This window comes from Phascolarctos cinereus, unplaced genomic scaffold (genome assembly GCF_003287225.1).
Source record: "Phascolarctos cinereus isolate Bilbo 61053 unplaced genomic scaffold, phaCin_HiC Scaffold_4;HRSCAF=312, whole genome shotgun sequence".
Classification (NCBI taxonomy): Eukaryota; Metazoa; Chordata; class Mammalia; order Diprotodontia; family Phascolarctidae; genus Phascolarctos; species Phascolarctos cinereus.
The window spans coordinates 130,090,376-130,106,072 of NW_027555847.1; the positions used below are offsets into that span (position 1 = coordinate 130,090,376).

General features: G+C 39.4%; 2 protein-coding genes across 2 annotated transcripts; both read left to right on the forward strand.

The window, feature by feature from the left end:
* Window positions 1-488: 488 nt before the first annotated feature.
* On the forward strand, window positions 489-15,536 carry LOC110221912 (cytochrome c oxidase subunit 5B, mitochondrial-like). The gene is made up of 2 exons (XM_021006631.2): window positions 489-593; window positions 14,982-15,536. Exons 1-2 carry the CDS (start codon window positions 489-491, stop codon window positions 15,402-15,404), a joined length of 528 nt encoding a protein of 175 aa, XP_020862290.1. The 3' UTR covers window positions 15,405-15,536.
* LOC110221911 (uncharacterized) lies at window positions 5,153-10,255 on the forward strand. The gene has a single exon (XM_078152592.1). It carries the CDS (start codon window positions 5,153-5,155, stop codon window positions 5,972-5,974), a length of 822 nt encoding a protein of 273 aa, XP_078008718.1. The 3' UTR covers window positions 5,975-10,255.
* Window positions 15,537-15,697: the final 161 nt, after the last annotated feature.

Sequence of the window (15,697 nt, forward strand, 5' to 3'; positions counted from 1 at the left end):
AATATAATTTTATAACTCAAATTTCAGATTTGCTTTTTATCAGCAACAAAAATTTCATGTGCCAATTCAGCCCTTTTTTTTTTTTTGCTTTTTGGTGAGGCAATTGGGGTTAAGTGACTTGCCCAGGGTCACACACCTAGTAAGTGTTAAGTGTCTGAGGCTGGATTTGAACTCAGGTCCTTCTGACTCTAAGGCCAGAGCTCTATTCGCTGTGCCACCTAGCTGCCCCCCTCAGCCTTTCTTCTGAAAGGAGAAAACTTTTTAGTAATGAAAAGGAATCTCCTGGGTCATTTTACGGTTAATCTTAATACAGCCTCTTTAAACCTGACAAACAAAACTCTAATTCTTTCTCCTGTGTCCTGTATCTCTGGGCTTCCTTTCTGTACTGATGCTTTTGTTTTCATAGTGGTTCCTTTACAAGGCTAAACATATCTCGTTATCCACAGGTTGCATCAAGCACCCAGAGAGAGGCAGGGGCCTGGGAGAAGATGGCACCCTTGAGAGCAGCACAAGATGCACTGAATGTCCAGCTTCAGCCTATAACGCCCAGATCAAGCGTGAGTCTCCAGAGCCTCAGTTCCTACGAGAAAGAGGTGAGGAGCAAGGGGAAGGAAGAAGGGAGTGAAGAGAAGGTGAGGAAGAGAGTGGGGTTTGTTTGTCAGTTAGAATAGCATCTGGCTCCTCAATTTCTTGTCAATAATGATTAAGAGGTAGTGTGATATACAGGATTTGGTATCAAAGCACATTGGTTTAAGTGCTGGCTTTGACAATTCCAATCAATGTGATTTTGGGCAAATCATGTAACTTGGCTGGGCCTTGGTTTTCTTTTCTATCAAGTGAGGGTGTGGGAGTAGATCATCTTTTAAGTTCTCACCCATTTAAAATGGATGATTCCATGAAGCTGTAGAGAGATTTTTGTTTTAAAGCCCAATCATCTCAGGTATTACATTATTTTGTAAATTAGAAGGTCAGAATTGTCACCATTTTTAACTTTTCTGGGGTAAGAGAAAATTACGTTCCTGGTTCAGTTATCCCCAGCAAATTTTGCATTAGTGTTTTTATTGACATTACAAAGCTATTATAGAACATTTGTTTTGTGCTTTGTTGACATCAAGATAAGTTAGCAAGGATATTTACTAAGCACCTACTGTGTGCCATGCATTGTGCTAAGTACTGATTATATAAAGAAAGGCAAAAAACAGGCCCTAGTCTCAAGAAGCTCACAGTCTAATGGGAAGACAACATACAAATAACTGTGTACAAACAAGATATATGTTATATGGTGTAAATTGGGGATAGTCAACAGAAGGAAGGCACTAGCATCATGGGATTGAGAAGAGCGTCTTGTAGAAAATTTTAGCTGGGATATGAAGGAAGGCATGGAAATCAGGAGGCAGGGTTGGGAAAAGACTATTCCAGTCATGGGAGACAGCCAGTGAGAAATACAAGGAGTGGGAAATTCATAGTTATGCTTGAGGCACAGCACGTCACTGGATCTCTTGTGTGTGTAGGGAAGTAAGATTTAGGAAGCCTGGAAAGAGGAGAACATTGTACACAGTAACAGCAATATCATAACACAGTCAACTGTGGAAGACATGAGCTGTTGTTAATGATCAGTACAGTGATCTCTGATAATTCCAAAATACTCGTGATGAAAAATAGTGTCCACTTCCAGAGAGAGAACTGATGGCCTCTGAGGGCCTGTTGAAGCATATTTTTTCTACTTCCTTTGTTTTTTTTGCTTTTTTTTTCCCCCAACATGTCTAATATGGAAATGTTTTGCATGACTTCAGCTTTACATGTATGATGGGTATCATTGCTTGCCTTCTCAACTAGAGAGAGAGGGCAAATTTAGAATTAAAAATTTTAAAAATTAATAAAAATAATTTAAAATAAACAAAAGAATAATAAAAAGGTAAGAGGAAGTCAAGTTATTAAAGGTTTTAAAGCCTAGATGAACGGTTTTCATATTTTACCCAAGAAGTGCTACTGGTGTTTATTGAATAAAATACTGCAATAGTCTGACATGTGCTTTAGGAATATCAACCTTACAACTGAGTGGAGGATTGACTGAAATAGGGAGAGACTTGGGTCAGGGAGATCAACAATAAAGCTATCGCAAGGGTCTAAGCAAGAGCTGATGAAAACCTGTGCCAGGCAATAGCAATGCCATTGGAGAGAAGGAAGCACATTCTAGAAGTGTTAGGAAGGTAAAAGCACAGAACTTGTTAGCTCTTTTTTTAGGGGGGGTGAGGCAATTGAGGTTAAGTGACTTGCCCAGGGTCACACAGCTAGTAAGTGTCAACTATTTGGTTGAGGTCGGATTTGAACTCAGGTCCTCCTGACTTCAGGACTGGTGCTCTATCCACTGCGCCACCTAGCTGCCCCTGATAGCTCTTTTGATAGGAAAGTGAGAGAGAATGAAGAGTCCAGGATGACCCCTAGGTTTTGAGCCTGGGAAGGGGGTGCTTTGGGTAGTACCAATGAAGTTAGGAAGAATGGAGGATTTAGGGGGAATGATAATGAATCCAATTTTGGACATTTTGAGCTTAAGATGTCTATGGAACGTTTTGTTTAAAATGTCTAATTGGCAGTTGGAAATGAGCTACTGAAGTTCAGGAAAGAGATCAGGGCTGGCTAGTTAAATCTGAGAATCATCCAGTTAGAGATAATAATTGAGTATATGAGAGCTGATAAGATCACCAAGAGAAATAGTATGGAGAGAGAAGAGAAGAGGTCACAGGACAGAGCCTTGGGGGACACCTATAATTAGTGATGGCCTGGACAAATGTTCAGTGAAGGAGACTGAGAAGGAACAGTCAGGAGGAAAACCAGGAGAGAGAAGTGTGGATGAAACTTGGAGAGAAGCATGTGAAAGAGAAGAGGATGATTGACATTGTCACAGGCTATAGAGAGTTCAAGAAGGATGAAGTTCAGAAAGGTCATTAGGCTTGACAATTCAGAGATTGTTAGTAACTTAGGAGAAAGCAGTTTCAGTTGAATGATCAAGTCAGAAGCCAGACTACAGAGAGGTAAAAAGAGAGAGAGTGATGGGGAAGGAAGTGGAAGCACCTAGTGTAAAAAACCATCTCAGGGAGGTTAGCCAGGAAAGGGAGGAAAAATAGAGAGTGGTAGCTAGTGAGAATGGACATGTCAGTGAGGCTTTTTGAGGACAGAAGAGATGTGGACATGTTGGTAGGCAGTAGAGAAGCAGCCGGAAGGTTAAAGCCAGGGAAAGATAAAGAAAAGTGATGGAGTGGGGATGACAGAGGGGGCAGTCTGTTGGAGGAGATGGGAAAGAATGGGATCCCTTGAGCAGGTAGAGGGGTGAGCCTTGGTGAGTAGAAGTGCTGTCTCTTCAAGAGAGCCACGAGTAAAGCTAATGGTAGAAGACCTCTGACTGATCTGAGAGGAAGAGGGAGGGGAAAAGAAGGAGGTCTTGACAAATGGCCTCAATGTTTTCATTGAAATATAGGGCGGGGTTTTCAGTTGAGGGAGTTAGGGACTGGGAGTCATTGGAAGTTTGAGGAGGGATGAATAGTTTTAGAAGTGGTGCTGCTGTGAGTGGGATAGTGAATTGATTTAGGAGGTTCACAAGGAATGCCTTGGTGTAGTGAGGGCCCAGTTGAGGTTATGTAACATAAATTAGAGGCAGCTAGCTGGTTTAGTGGATAGAGTGCTGGACCTGGAGTCAGGAAGACCCGAATTCAAATTTTGCCTCAGACACTTATTAGCTGTGTTACCCTGGGCAAGTCACTTAACCTCTGTTTGTCTTAATCCACTGGAGAAGGAAATGGCAAACTACCCAGTATCTACCCCACATGAGGTCAAGAAGAGTCAGACACAACTGAGCAATCTTTTTTCATCACACTCAGTTCCCAATTCCTTCACTCCCAACCCCCCCTTGTAACTTATAATGTACAGATGAGCAAGACACATACATTGGCCTTGCATGACAATATAGGGCTCATTACATATCTATAATTTGCCAGGCTCTGCTGAGAGACACATGTCTTGCCAGCTGTCCTCTGAAGTCAGATCACTGCACTGCTCAGAGTTCTGAAATCGTTCAACACTGTTTCATTTACGTGATAGTGATCGTATAAATTGTGCTCTGGAGTTTGCTGCATTCTTAATGAACTGTTGTTCATAAAAGGCTTCTCAAGCTTTTCTGAGTGCTTCATATTGATAATTTCTTATGGCACAATAATATTCCTTTATTTTCATATACCGAAGTTTCTTCAGTTATTCCTCATGTGATGGGCTCCCACTTCCTTCAAGTTCTTTGTTATAATAAAAAGTGCTGTTATAAATATTTTATATATGAGACCATTCCCTCTATCTTTGGCTTCCTCAGTTCTCTGATTTGTCTCTTCTTTCTTAGTGTCATAGACTGGTTCACTTTTTGTGCTACCTTGTCCTCTCTGCCACATACCTCTTGCTGCCTCCCTCACTTGGCATCTGTGTTTTCAGTCTTGTTTCCTGTTACCATTTCCTCTAGATTGGGATACTGTTTGTGAAAGCTCACTGAAACATGTATAGACTACATGCATATCTTGCACAGCATATAATTAAATTTTGACTATTCTTTTTCTAAGAGCAATGTGACTTCATTGAAATGGTGATGGATTTAGAATCTACATTTTAGTCCCAGCTCCACAACCCACTAACTATGTGATGTTTATCTATTCATTTAATCTCTCTTGGCCCGTTTCCTCATCTATAAGAGAGGATGTTGGAATAGATTGCCTTGAAAGAGCCTTCCCACTCTAAATCTCTGATCTTCTCCCTCTCTTATCCTTGCTTTCCTAATATGTAAAAATAGGATAATCATACTTCCTGCTTATTCAAAGGATGGTTGTAATAACCACAACAGATAATGTATACAGAGGACTTGGAGATGTGAACCCTTGTTAATATTCCTTTTAGGAAGGTTCCTTTCTTCCAGCACACATGACATTTGTATTTTCTGTTGATCATTTCAGATTTTGAGACTAGGACCAAGTGGTCTGTTCCAAAGCAGTAATTTTCTGAAGAAGTGGAGTTACAGGAGGGGATATCTGGAAGATTCCCAGTGGATGTTTCCAAAGGAGCCAAGATTGGAGAAGCCTATGAATGTGAAAGCCCTTTAGACAAGCAGCAGGGAAACAAAATGGAGAAAGACAGATCCCTTTCCCAGGATGGAAATTTTATGGTAGTGACCATCCCTGAAAAAGTTGCCGTAGAAGAGAGTAGCCATAAGTATGAGTGTCTGAGTAGTTGTTATTTGAACTCAGATCCAGTTATACATAGAGTACGGAAACCCCATATATCTGCTAGAAATCACCAAAACTCCAGACAGAATTCATTTTCAGATGTGCATCAAAACAATCAAATTGTCAGGAAACCTTATGAGTGTAACAAATGTGAGAAAACTTTTAAACAGAACTCAGATCTTAGAAAGCATCAGAGAATTCATATGGGAGTGAAACCCCACAAATGTACTCAGTGTGGGAAAGCATTCAGTCAAGGCTCTGATCTTAAGAAGCATCAAAGGATTCATACAGGAGAGAAGCCCTATACTTGTGGTGAATGTGGGAAAGCCTTCAAGGGGAGCTCAGACCTTATTCAGCATCAAAGGATTCACGCTGGAAATAAACCCTATGAATGTAGTGAATGTGGGGAAGCTTTTCGTAGGAGCTCACACCTTGTTCAACATCGAAGAATTCATACTGGAGAAAAACCCTATCACTGTAGGGAATGTGAGAAAGCCTTCAGCCAGAACTCTTCACTTATTCAACATCAGCGAATTCATACTGGAGAGAAACCTTATGTGTGTAATGAATGCGGGAGAGCCTTCAATCAACGCTCAGCTCTTACTCAACATCAGAGAATTCATACTGGAGAGAAGCCCTATGAATGTAAAGAATGTGGGAAAGTCTTCAGGCATAGGTCTGGCCTTATGACACATCAGAGAGTACACACCAGAGTTTAACCGTGTGGAGAATTTCAATGTGAGGAATCTTCAGACAACTTTGCTGTTACTTAATCTCACAAAATTCAGCCGGGGATCAAAATCCCATAAAGTAATTGTGAGGTCCTCAAGGGCAGAGCCTGTATTTGTATTACTGTGTATGGCTGTCAACTGAGTTCCTGGTGCCTATGAAACCTTTCTTAAGGTTTCTTTTGTGATTGACTAATCTATGTTTCTTTTTATTTGTTACTTAAAGTATTTACTGTTACTGTTGTCAATTGTTATCTTGTAAGGGGAAGAGTACATGCTTTTGCCTCTTTAGAAAGGATGGAATTCATATCCCAGGAAAATAAAGATCGTACTTCAAGGGATCAGTGAAGATTTGGGTGGTCAGTGCCCCTTTTTAGGATGTATAATGTAGGCATCTGAGTTCTCTGAAATGTACTGAGGAAAACTTTTTAAGAACGTCTAAGTAGATAGTTACTGGCCTAGAGGACAGTAGGATGGCAACTATTTATGGTTCACAGTCATTTTGGTCTCTATCTGGGAAGAAGAGACTGGATCCTGAGGCAGGTAGAAAGAGTGTTCAGCGTAATAGTAGTCCTGATGTCAGTTAATGATTACCACTACCACCCCCTCCCCCCTTCTTCCCTTAGCCAGAAGTCACCTTGAATCATGAGCACTCAGGCCTTGAGGTCTCTGTGCTGAGAACTACACACCAGTCTATCTGGCCCTTTTAGGACATCTCACTTCCCTACATATTCTTTAGAGAGAGTGGTTAAGGTATTTCCTGTTTTCTCTCGTGTTAGTGCTGAAAAACCATGATTTAGAAGAGCAGTTACTGGCAGAGTTCTTAGAATAGGTACCTAGTCTATGGATACTTTAGGCCTTTCTGGCCCCTGAGAAGGCAGAGAAGATGCTGTTCAGCTTCTTGGTCCCTGAAAGTCCCATTTTTCCACAGTGCTGTAGGTTTGGCTTGACTTCATTTTTCTCCTGATTTGTGACTTTCTAGACTTTTCCAACTATAGTGTTGGAAAGAGATTTTACTTTGCACCTTTCTGTGATCAGTCAGTGCCCTGAAAGCTGTTGCTACAGAGGAGTGGGTGCATCGGTATGCTGTGTGCATGTATGTGTTGTGAGCACATGTTTATTTTTGTTGGCCATCCAGTATTTTTTTCCTTTGTGGCCTCCTTTCCATAGCCTCCCATAAAAGCTTACCTATATCCATTCTTTGAACAAGGTAGAAGAAGTAGTCTTAGGATATGTGTGTGTGTGTCTGTATTTTAACTTGAATTGTTTCCCAACATCAGAATATGTTACTGCTCTTCAATACGTCCTGCTTTATGACACCATATAGGGGGATGTAGCCCTGGGAATTTGGAAGAGGATGCTTTGGTAACTGTTATTGGAGGAACTGTGCAGCTCTAGGACAGGCCACCAGCGTGGATACAGTGTCAACTGATCAGTCAGGAGCTCAGGTGTGGAGAATGGACAAGGGGCAAGCATCCCTTCCACTAACTTAGGGAAATGGCATCAGCCATTTTGTGATGGAACGGTCAGCAGTCTCTGGATGTAGAAATATTTCTTTTAGACCAATTAAGCCATATCATTAGTCCCTGTCCAGGACATGAAAATTCGAAGCAGTGGGACAAAATAAAAAGACTAAAACATTAAAGGGTTGTGGCCCCAATCCTCAGTCGCTATAGAACTAGAAGGAAGCACCATGGTGTTTTGATGGTGGGTTGGTGGCAGCTGGACTGTACAATAAGAACTGTGAGGCCTAGGGATGAGATAGGAGAGAGGATAGTTTAATCCTAAAAAGTATTTAATCTAGCTCCTGGGCATAAAATGGTATGATACATATTTTATTTTTATTTATTTCATAAATTTTTTATTCATTTTAAACTTAAATGCAAAATGAGAAAAGAAAAAAAGAGAACAGTTCCATGTACATAGCAGAACATAAGAGAAGATTCAGTACAAAACTATAAATTTTCACTTCAAGAAAACCTATATAATTAATAGTACACATTGTCTTCAAAGCTACCCAGCTTTTCTTTGCTCCCTTCCTCCCCCCCTCCATAAAGAAAGGCTACAATTCAACACCTATATACATATACATATATATATATATATATATATAGATATAGATACACACCCTCAACCCTACATAGATATGTATAAACATACACATATACACTCATATACATATAAGTACTATGCATATTTCTACTTGTCATCTCTTTCTCTGGAGGTGGATAGCATCTTCGTTCATATGGCCAAGTCTTTTCATGCTTTTTTCTAAATCGACCAGCTCATCATTTCCTATATCACAGCAGTATTCCAACACAATCACATCCTGTCTAAACTAACTCTTGTCACCCAACAGTTAGCTATTCCTCTGCCATCTAGAAATTTCAGAAACATAGCCTCCATGTCTTGTTACAAAGTATTCACAACAATGTTGAAGAATTTAAAGTAAAGCACAGATAACTGAGACCGTCCAATGGACCTTCCGTTCCAAGCTAATGATCCATTAATGGCTCCTCTTTGAGTTGGTCAGATCCACTTGACTTACTATTACATAACTCTTACCTATCCATCTTGTTGCCAAAGATAACATGAGAACCATTGTTACATGCTTTGCTCAAATCCAGCAATTCCAGTAAATTGCATCTACACTATTCCTGTGATCTACAAGTCTAGTTACCTTCAATAGAGGCAGTGAGCTTACGCTGGCAAGATTGTGTTTTTTATTCTTGATAAAGCTTTTAATGGCTTTTAATGATCTTACTCATTTTCAGTGCTTGGAAACTCTCTCTTTAGTAGTGTTTCAGAATATTGTTAGGAATAAGTCAAGCTCCCATGTGGTTTTTGTAGACTCCAATCTTATCTCTTTTTTGCTCTTTTCTTATACCATGATACTCATTTCCAACTTTACAAACAGATGACAACTGGAATATTCAGCTTACAAAATTTAAAAATCATTGTTGTCATGCAAATTTTGGGTGAGTTCTGCTGAATGCAACCCCAGGATGTATTAAAATGTTTTATGACTCAGCCCAGTACATCATAGAAAGGTTTGGGCAGATTAATAGCAATTCACTCACAGATGGAGTCCCTGGTCAGCTCTCTCACTTCCAAAATTATGCCCCATACTAGATTAGGGCAGCTTGCCAAGTGGTGGCTCAGAGAAGCAAATATGAGTCCTGGTCAGAGGCATATTACCTCTGAGGGCCTGGGTTTATATAAGGTCTCCAGATAAAGTGCCTGCTGGGGCAGCTGTCACACTGCTGCTGGGGTGATAGGGTCAGGGAACATGGACCAGTAGCAAAAGTAGGGGTTTCTAAAAATTAACCAGGAAGGCCAACTCAGGGTGAGAAAGGTAGAATTACAACTGCAGCCTCAGCAAGTTTGTGGAAGAGTTTCAGCAGCCATCTGTAACTAGAACTTTGTACAGCTGAGGTTTAATTTTACTAGTATTGTGTGACAGGTTTCAGGCCCTCGAGAATAGTGCCATAGAGTCTGCTGCCCATTTCATTGTACTCTCCCCAAAATGTAAAAAAAAGAGAAAAAAAGAAAAAAGTAATTGTGTAAGTAAGTTTCTCAGAATCATTGGAAGAGGGATGGACAGCATATGAGACTGCTAACAGAACAAGAGATGGTATTCCAAGCTGATAATCAGTAAACAGTCACCTATCAAGGAACACCAATTTGAATTGCACACAATTTTTTACCTAAAATGAGACCAGGCAGTTTAAATTTATATATAAAAAATCAAGGAAAACTGCACTTTAGCCCAAGACCACTTGCACTATTTAGTTAAACTGCACCTACTATTAAAGGTTCCCTTACCCCTAAAAATGGGTTTTCAGAACACCTACAACTAAGAATCTCTACTGGAAAAAGCCAGCTTTCCTTGACACTTTTGATAGGCAAAGCACCCAGAAATAACTTCAACAGGTAAATCCTTGAAAAAAAATTACAGCTATGAATGACAATCAATAACAATGTAAATTCCATGTAGGGTTAGCAACACAGCTGTACGGCTATCATATTCAGTTAAAAAACCTCAAAGAAATGATCTTGAGTAGAACGGCCAGAAGAAAAGAGGCCATATTTGCCTCGGACCCATTGCTGTGCCAATCAGCACAAAGCAGGACTGAAGCAAGTCAAGCCTGAGCATACATTCAAACTATGGAGAGTAAGAATGGGCTCCTGGAGGGCAGAACTGTTTTGTTTGTTTTTGTATTCATGGTAACTGGCACATAGTAGGTGCTTAATAAATGCTAGTAGAATGGGTTTGGTGTGTTCTAGAATGATCTCAAGCTGTGGAGGGATTACTTTGGGAGGGGACAGCAAAATAAGTGTTGTCATTATGAAGAACAGTTCCCCAATTGCAGTCACCTCAGAGGAACTTTAATGTTGGAACAGTTTGGACTTGATTACCAAATACCTCATACCCCAGATGGGGTGAGAACACAGAAGCAGTAAAGTTATTTTACTAGTAACCTAAGGTCACACCTGGGTGGGTGGGCAGGGAGGATAGATAAATGAGTATGTATGTACTCAATAACAAAGATGTTGAACAGCATCTGACATTCTCCTGGAGTGAGTCCCTGTCCGAGGTGATAGTAACCCATTCATTATTATTCTTTGGGTCAGGTCATTCAGCTTCTTTGGGCTCCCCCAAACTGCTCTCATGCAGTCTCTTACCTTTCTTTTTGTGTAAATGAATCACTTTGTTAAACATTTACTGAAATCTACTTATGTTACCTGTCCATCCTTCACTTCATTTGTTGTTGTCCAGTCATTTCAGTCATGACTGACTCTTTGTGACCCCTTTTTGGGTTTTCTTGGCAGAGATACTGGAGTGGTTTGTCATTTCCTTCTCCAGCTCATTTTACAGATGAGGAAACTGAGGCAAACAGGGTCAAATGACTTGCCTAGGGTCACCCAGCTAGTAAATGTCAGAGGCTGGATTTAGACTGAAGTCTACCTGACTCCAGGACTGGCACTCTGTTCCCCTGCACCACCTTGCTGCCCCTTGTTAAAAAAGGTATGTCTTGTTCTTAGTGAAGCCATTCTGGCTCCTCCTCATTACTGCCTTCATTTCTAAATGGTCATAAACCATTCTTTTAAAAATATAACCTAGAATTTGGCTGGAATCAATACAACCTCATTGGCGTATGCAGGGTGCAGCAAATTACACTCCAAGGGCCAAATCTGGCCTGCCACCTGTTTCTGTATAGCCTGCAAGCTAAATATATTTTTCCATTTTAAAATAGAGTTGTTATGGTTCTCTCCGTTCACATAGTTATAGTCATCTTACATGGTGTTTCTTGGTTCTGGTTTACTTTGTATCAGATCATGTAAGTCCTTCCATGCCTCTGTATTCATCATATCTGTTGTTTCTTAAAGTACACCGATATTCTAGAATGTTCCTGTACCGTAATTTGTTTGGCTATTCCTCAACAGATGGACATCTCCCTTGTTTCTAGTTGTTTGTGAGTCAATAAACAGTCAACAGGCATTTATTAAGGGCTTAATATGTGCCAGGCACTCTGCTAAGTTTTGGGGATTTAAAAAAAAAAGTCCCTGCTCTCAAGGAGTGCACAGTCTAATGAAGGAGACAACATAAACGCTTCTAGATACAGACAAAATATATACAGAATAAACTGGAGCTAATCAATTTAGGTAAGGCAGTAGCATTAAGGGGGGATTGGGAAAGGTTTCTTGTAGAAGGTGGGATTTAAGCTGGCATTTCAAGGTAGCTAAGAAAGTGAGTAGTTGGAGATGAAGAAAGAAAATGAATTGCAGGCATGAGGAACATTGGCTATAAATATTCTGGTGTATATGGATCTTTTTTATCAATGACTTTCGGGGGGGTATATCCTAGCATATACCTCTGGATTAAAGGGTATGGACAGTGTAGTCACTTTAATTGCATAATTCGCAGTTGCTTTCCAGAGTGGTTATAGTAATCCATAGCTCCACCAACAATGCATTATTTCTGTGACTCCTCCAAAATCAACTGTTCTCATTTTTTGCTAATTTTGCCAGTTTGCCTGGTGTGAGATGAAACTTCAAGGTCATTTTGATTTATATTTCTCCTGTTTAAGTGATTTGTGGCAATTATCCATTTGGTTAACAGTTTGCAATCTTGTTTTGACGACATTTATTCTTAACCTTTGATCACTTTTCGTAGTGGTCCTGAAACTTGTTGACCTAATTTACACTCTTGAAAATTATTGAGGATCCCTAATGAGCTTCAGTTGATGTGAGTTTTATGTGTCATTATTATATTAGAAATTAAAATATCATAGCAGTATTATGAAAATAGTTTTAATCTTTCATACCCCTTGACAGGTCTCACACTTTGAAAACTGCTGACTTATCCATTGGGGAATAACTTTTGATCTTATATGTTCTGTCAGTTGACTTTATATCTTGGATACCTACCCAACCCTTATCTGAGAAATTTGATACAAAGATTTGTTTTCAATTTGACTTCTTTTCATTAATTTTATTAGTAATGAACTTTTTTTTTAAATTGATAGAGCAAATCAAAAAGGTTTGGAAACCACTGGTCCTACCATGGGTGGAGAACCTGCGGACTCCAGTCAACATGTGGCCCCATAGGTCTTGGCTCTCTGACTGAATCCCAACTTCACAGAACAAATCTCCTTACTAAAAAGATTTGTTCTGTAAAACTTGGACTCAGTGAAAAGGCTGCACCCAAGGGCTTGAAGGCCACATGTTCCCCACCCCAGTTAAAAATTGTAATAACATTCTGACTAGGCTCCCTTCCAGTCTCTTCCCTTTTCAGTTTGTTCTTCATCCAATTGTCAAAGTAATAATTTTCAGGTACAGAACTGACTACGTCACTCCCCTACTTAAACAAAACAAACTAGTTGGTAGGATAAAATACAATCTTCTTGATCTTCTGCAGTCTCCCTTCAATCTGTCTAAAAGAGAGGGAGGTAGTACTTGCCAATGAAGGTCTGTTCTGGAGAGTATGTACAATTTGCTCTGTCTAGTACTCATAGTCCATCTAGTGTGCAAGGGCTTTTTCATTTTTTAATAATTTTTTTTACTTATGTCTTTTATTTTGATCAGTGTGAGTTCAGAACAAAATTTTCCTGAACAAAATTAATTTAGGAAGAAGTTTATTAAGACATCCAGCAGAGGGAAGAGCTGAAATAGGTGGCTTACTCCCCCTGAACCTCTAAGAGTTGCATATGATATAGTACTCAAACAAAGGAGCAAATTGGTAGCTGATTTGTTAATACATAATAAATGTGTTCCAAATAAGACATATAGATTAATTCAACTTTATACAGATTAATTAAAATACATTTCTTAGGAAACCAGAAAAGAACTGGAACTTCCAATCTGTGGATCCCCTGAAGTTTTCTGGGGTCAGTATGAACTGGAATCCTAAGTGAAATATTAAACTAGTTTGTCTCTAAGCAATACCTGTCTGGTTCCTAGTTATGCAAGGCTAGATTCAAACAATGAAGTAAAAAACTTTCCTACAACTCAGTAGTTAATAATTTTATCTAAAAATTGTTATTAATAATTTTACCTATAATATCACCATAATTTCCTCTAGTATTCCTCCCTTTTCTTTCCTAGAGAGCCATCCAACATAACAGATATTTTTAAATAAAAAAGAGGGAAAAAATCAGCATAACTAATTAATACATCAAAAATATGTGAAAATATGTGCAATGTGTCACACTTACAGGACAGCTAGGTGGGTGCAGTAGATAGATCACCAGACCAGGAGTCAGGAAGACTCATCTTCATGAGTTCAAATCTGGCCTCAGACACCTACAAGCTGTGTGACCCTGGACACTTAACCCTGTTTGCCTCCATCTCCTCACCTGTAAAATGAACTGGAGAAGGAAATGGCAAACTGCTCCAGTATTTTTGCCAAGAAAACCCCAAATGGGGTCACAGAGAGTCTGACAAGACTGAAAAGACTTAACCACCACCAACCACACTTATGTACCTCCGACTTCTGTAGATGGGTAGATTGGGGGTACCTCCTCATGTCTCTTAAGTCATGCTAGTTATTTATAATTTTGCAACATTCACCTCGTGTGTGTGTATGTGTGTGTGTGTCTGTCTGTGTGTATAGTTGTTTTATTTACATTATTGTCATCATTTTGTATACTATTTTCTTGGCTCTGCTTACTTCATTTTTGTATCAGTTTATGTTGACCTTTCCATGCTTCTCTGTAGTCACCACATACATTATTTGCTAAAGCATTTATATGCCACAATTTGTTTAGCTATTCTTTAATTGATAGGCAACTACTTTGTTTCAAATTCTTTGCTATCACAAAAAATGCTGGTATAAATATTTTGGTATATATGAGAACTTTCTTCTTATCAATGGCCTCCTTAGGATATATAAGCCCATTAATAGAATCTCTAGGTCAAATGATACGGACATTTTGGTTACTTTTAATTGCTTTCCAAAATGGTTTTTACTGATTTATATAGCTCTATCAAAATGTACCAATGTGCCTCTTTTCCCAAAACCCTTTGCATATTGACCATCACCATCTTTTGTTAGCTTTGCCAATTTGCAAGGGGTGAGGTGAAATCTTGATTTTGATTTTCCTTTTCTTTTATTATGAGTGATTTGGAGCATTCTTTTATGTCACTGTGAATACTCTGCAGTCTTCTTGAGAACTATTTCTTCATATCCTTTGACTATTTATCTGTTAGGAAAATGGCTTTTGATTTTATATGTGTGTATGTGTGTATACACACACACTATATATACACATATATATATATATATACATAAATGGTTTATTTACATATATAAATTGTTTAAATATCTTAGATGCAAAACCCTTGTCGGACAAATTTGATACAAAGATTTTGTACCCCATTTTACTGCTTCCTTTCTTATTTGGGTGCATTAATTTTGTCTGTGCATAAACTTTTTAATGTGAGTAACGTTATCTAATTGATCTTTTGTAATTGCCTTTGTCTTTATTTGGTTAAGAATACATCTCCTAGGTTTGCAGTTGTCTCAGACGCAATGGCTTCAAGGTTACTGCAGGGCACCTGGGCGCTGACAGTCCAGGCCTTGAGGGCCTGTGGTCCTGCCTGGGCTGCCGCTCCCTCCATGGCGACTGGAGGAGGTATCCCTTCTGATGAAGAGCAGGCTACTGGCTTGGAGAGAGAGATTATGATTGCAGCAAGGGATGATTTGGATCCATACAATATCTTAGCCCCAAAGGCAGCTTCAGGGACTAAGGAGGAACCCAACCTGGTCCCTTCCATCACTGACAAGCGAATAGTGGGCTGTGTCTGTGAAGAGGACAACAGTGCAGTCATCTGGTTCTGGCTTCACAAAGGCGAGATACAGCGTTGCCCTAACTGTGGAACCCATTACAAGCTGGTACCCCACCAGTTTAGCCACTGAGTCCCTGGACTGGTTTACTTGAGATGTGTTGTAATGTTTTCTTCCCTTCAATAAAAGATTAGCCATTTCCCTGGCTCTCCCATAATAATAATAAAAAAAAGAATAATAAAAAGAATACATCTCCTACCCATAGCTGTGAGAGGTATATGATCTGCTTTTTTTCGAAAAATTTTTTATGGTAAGATTTTTAATATTTAGGTAGTTTATTTAGTTGTAATATATTATTGAATATGGTGTAAGTTGTTGGTCTGACCCTATTTGCTGCCATACTGCTTTTAAGTTTTTCCAGCAGC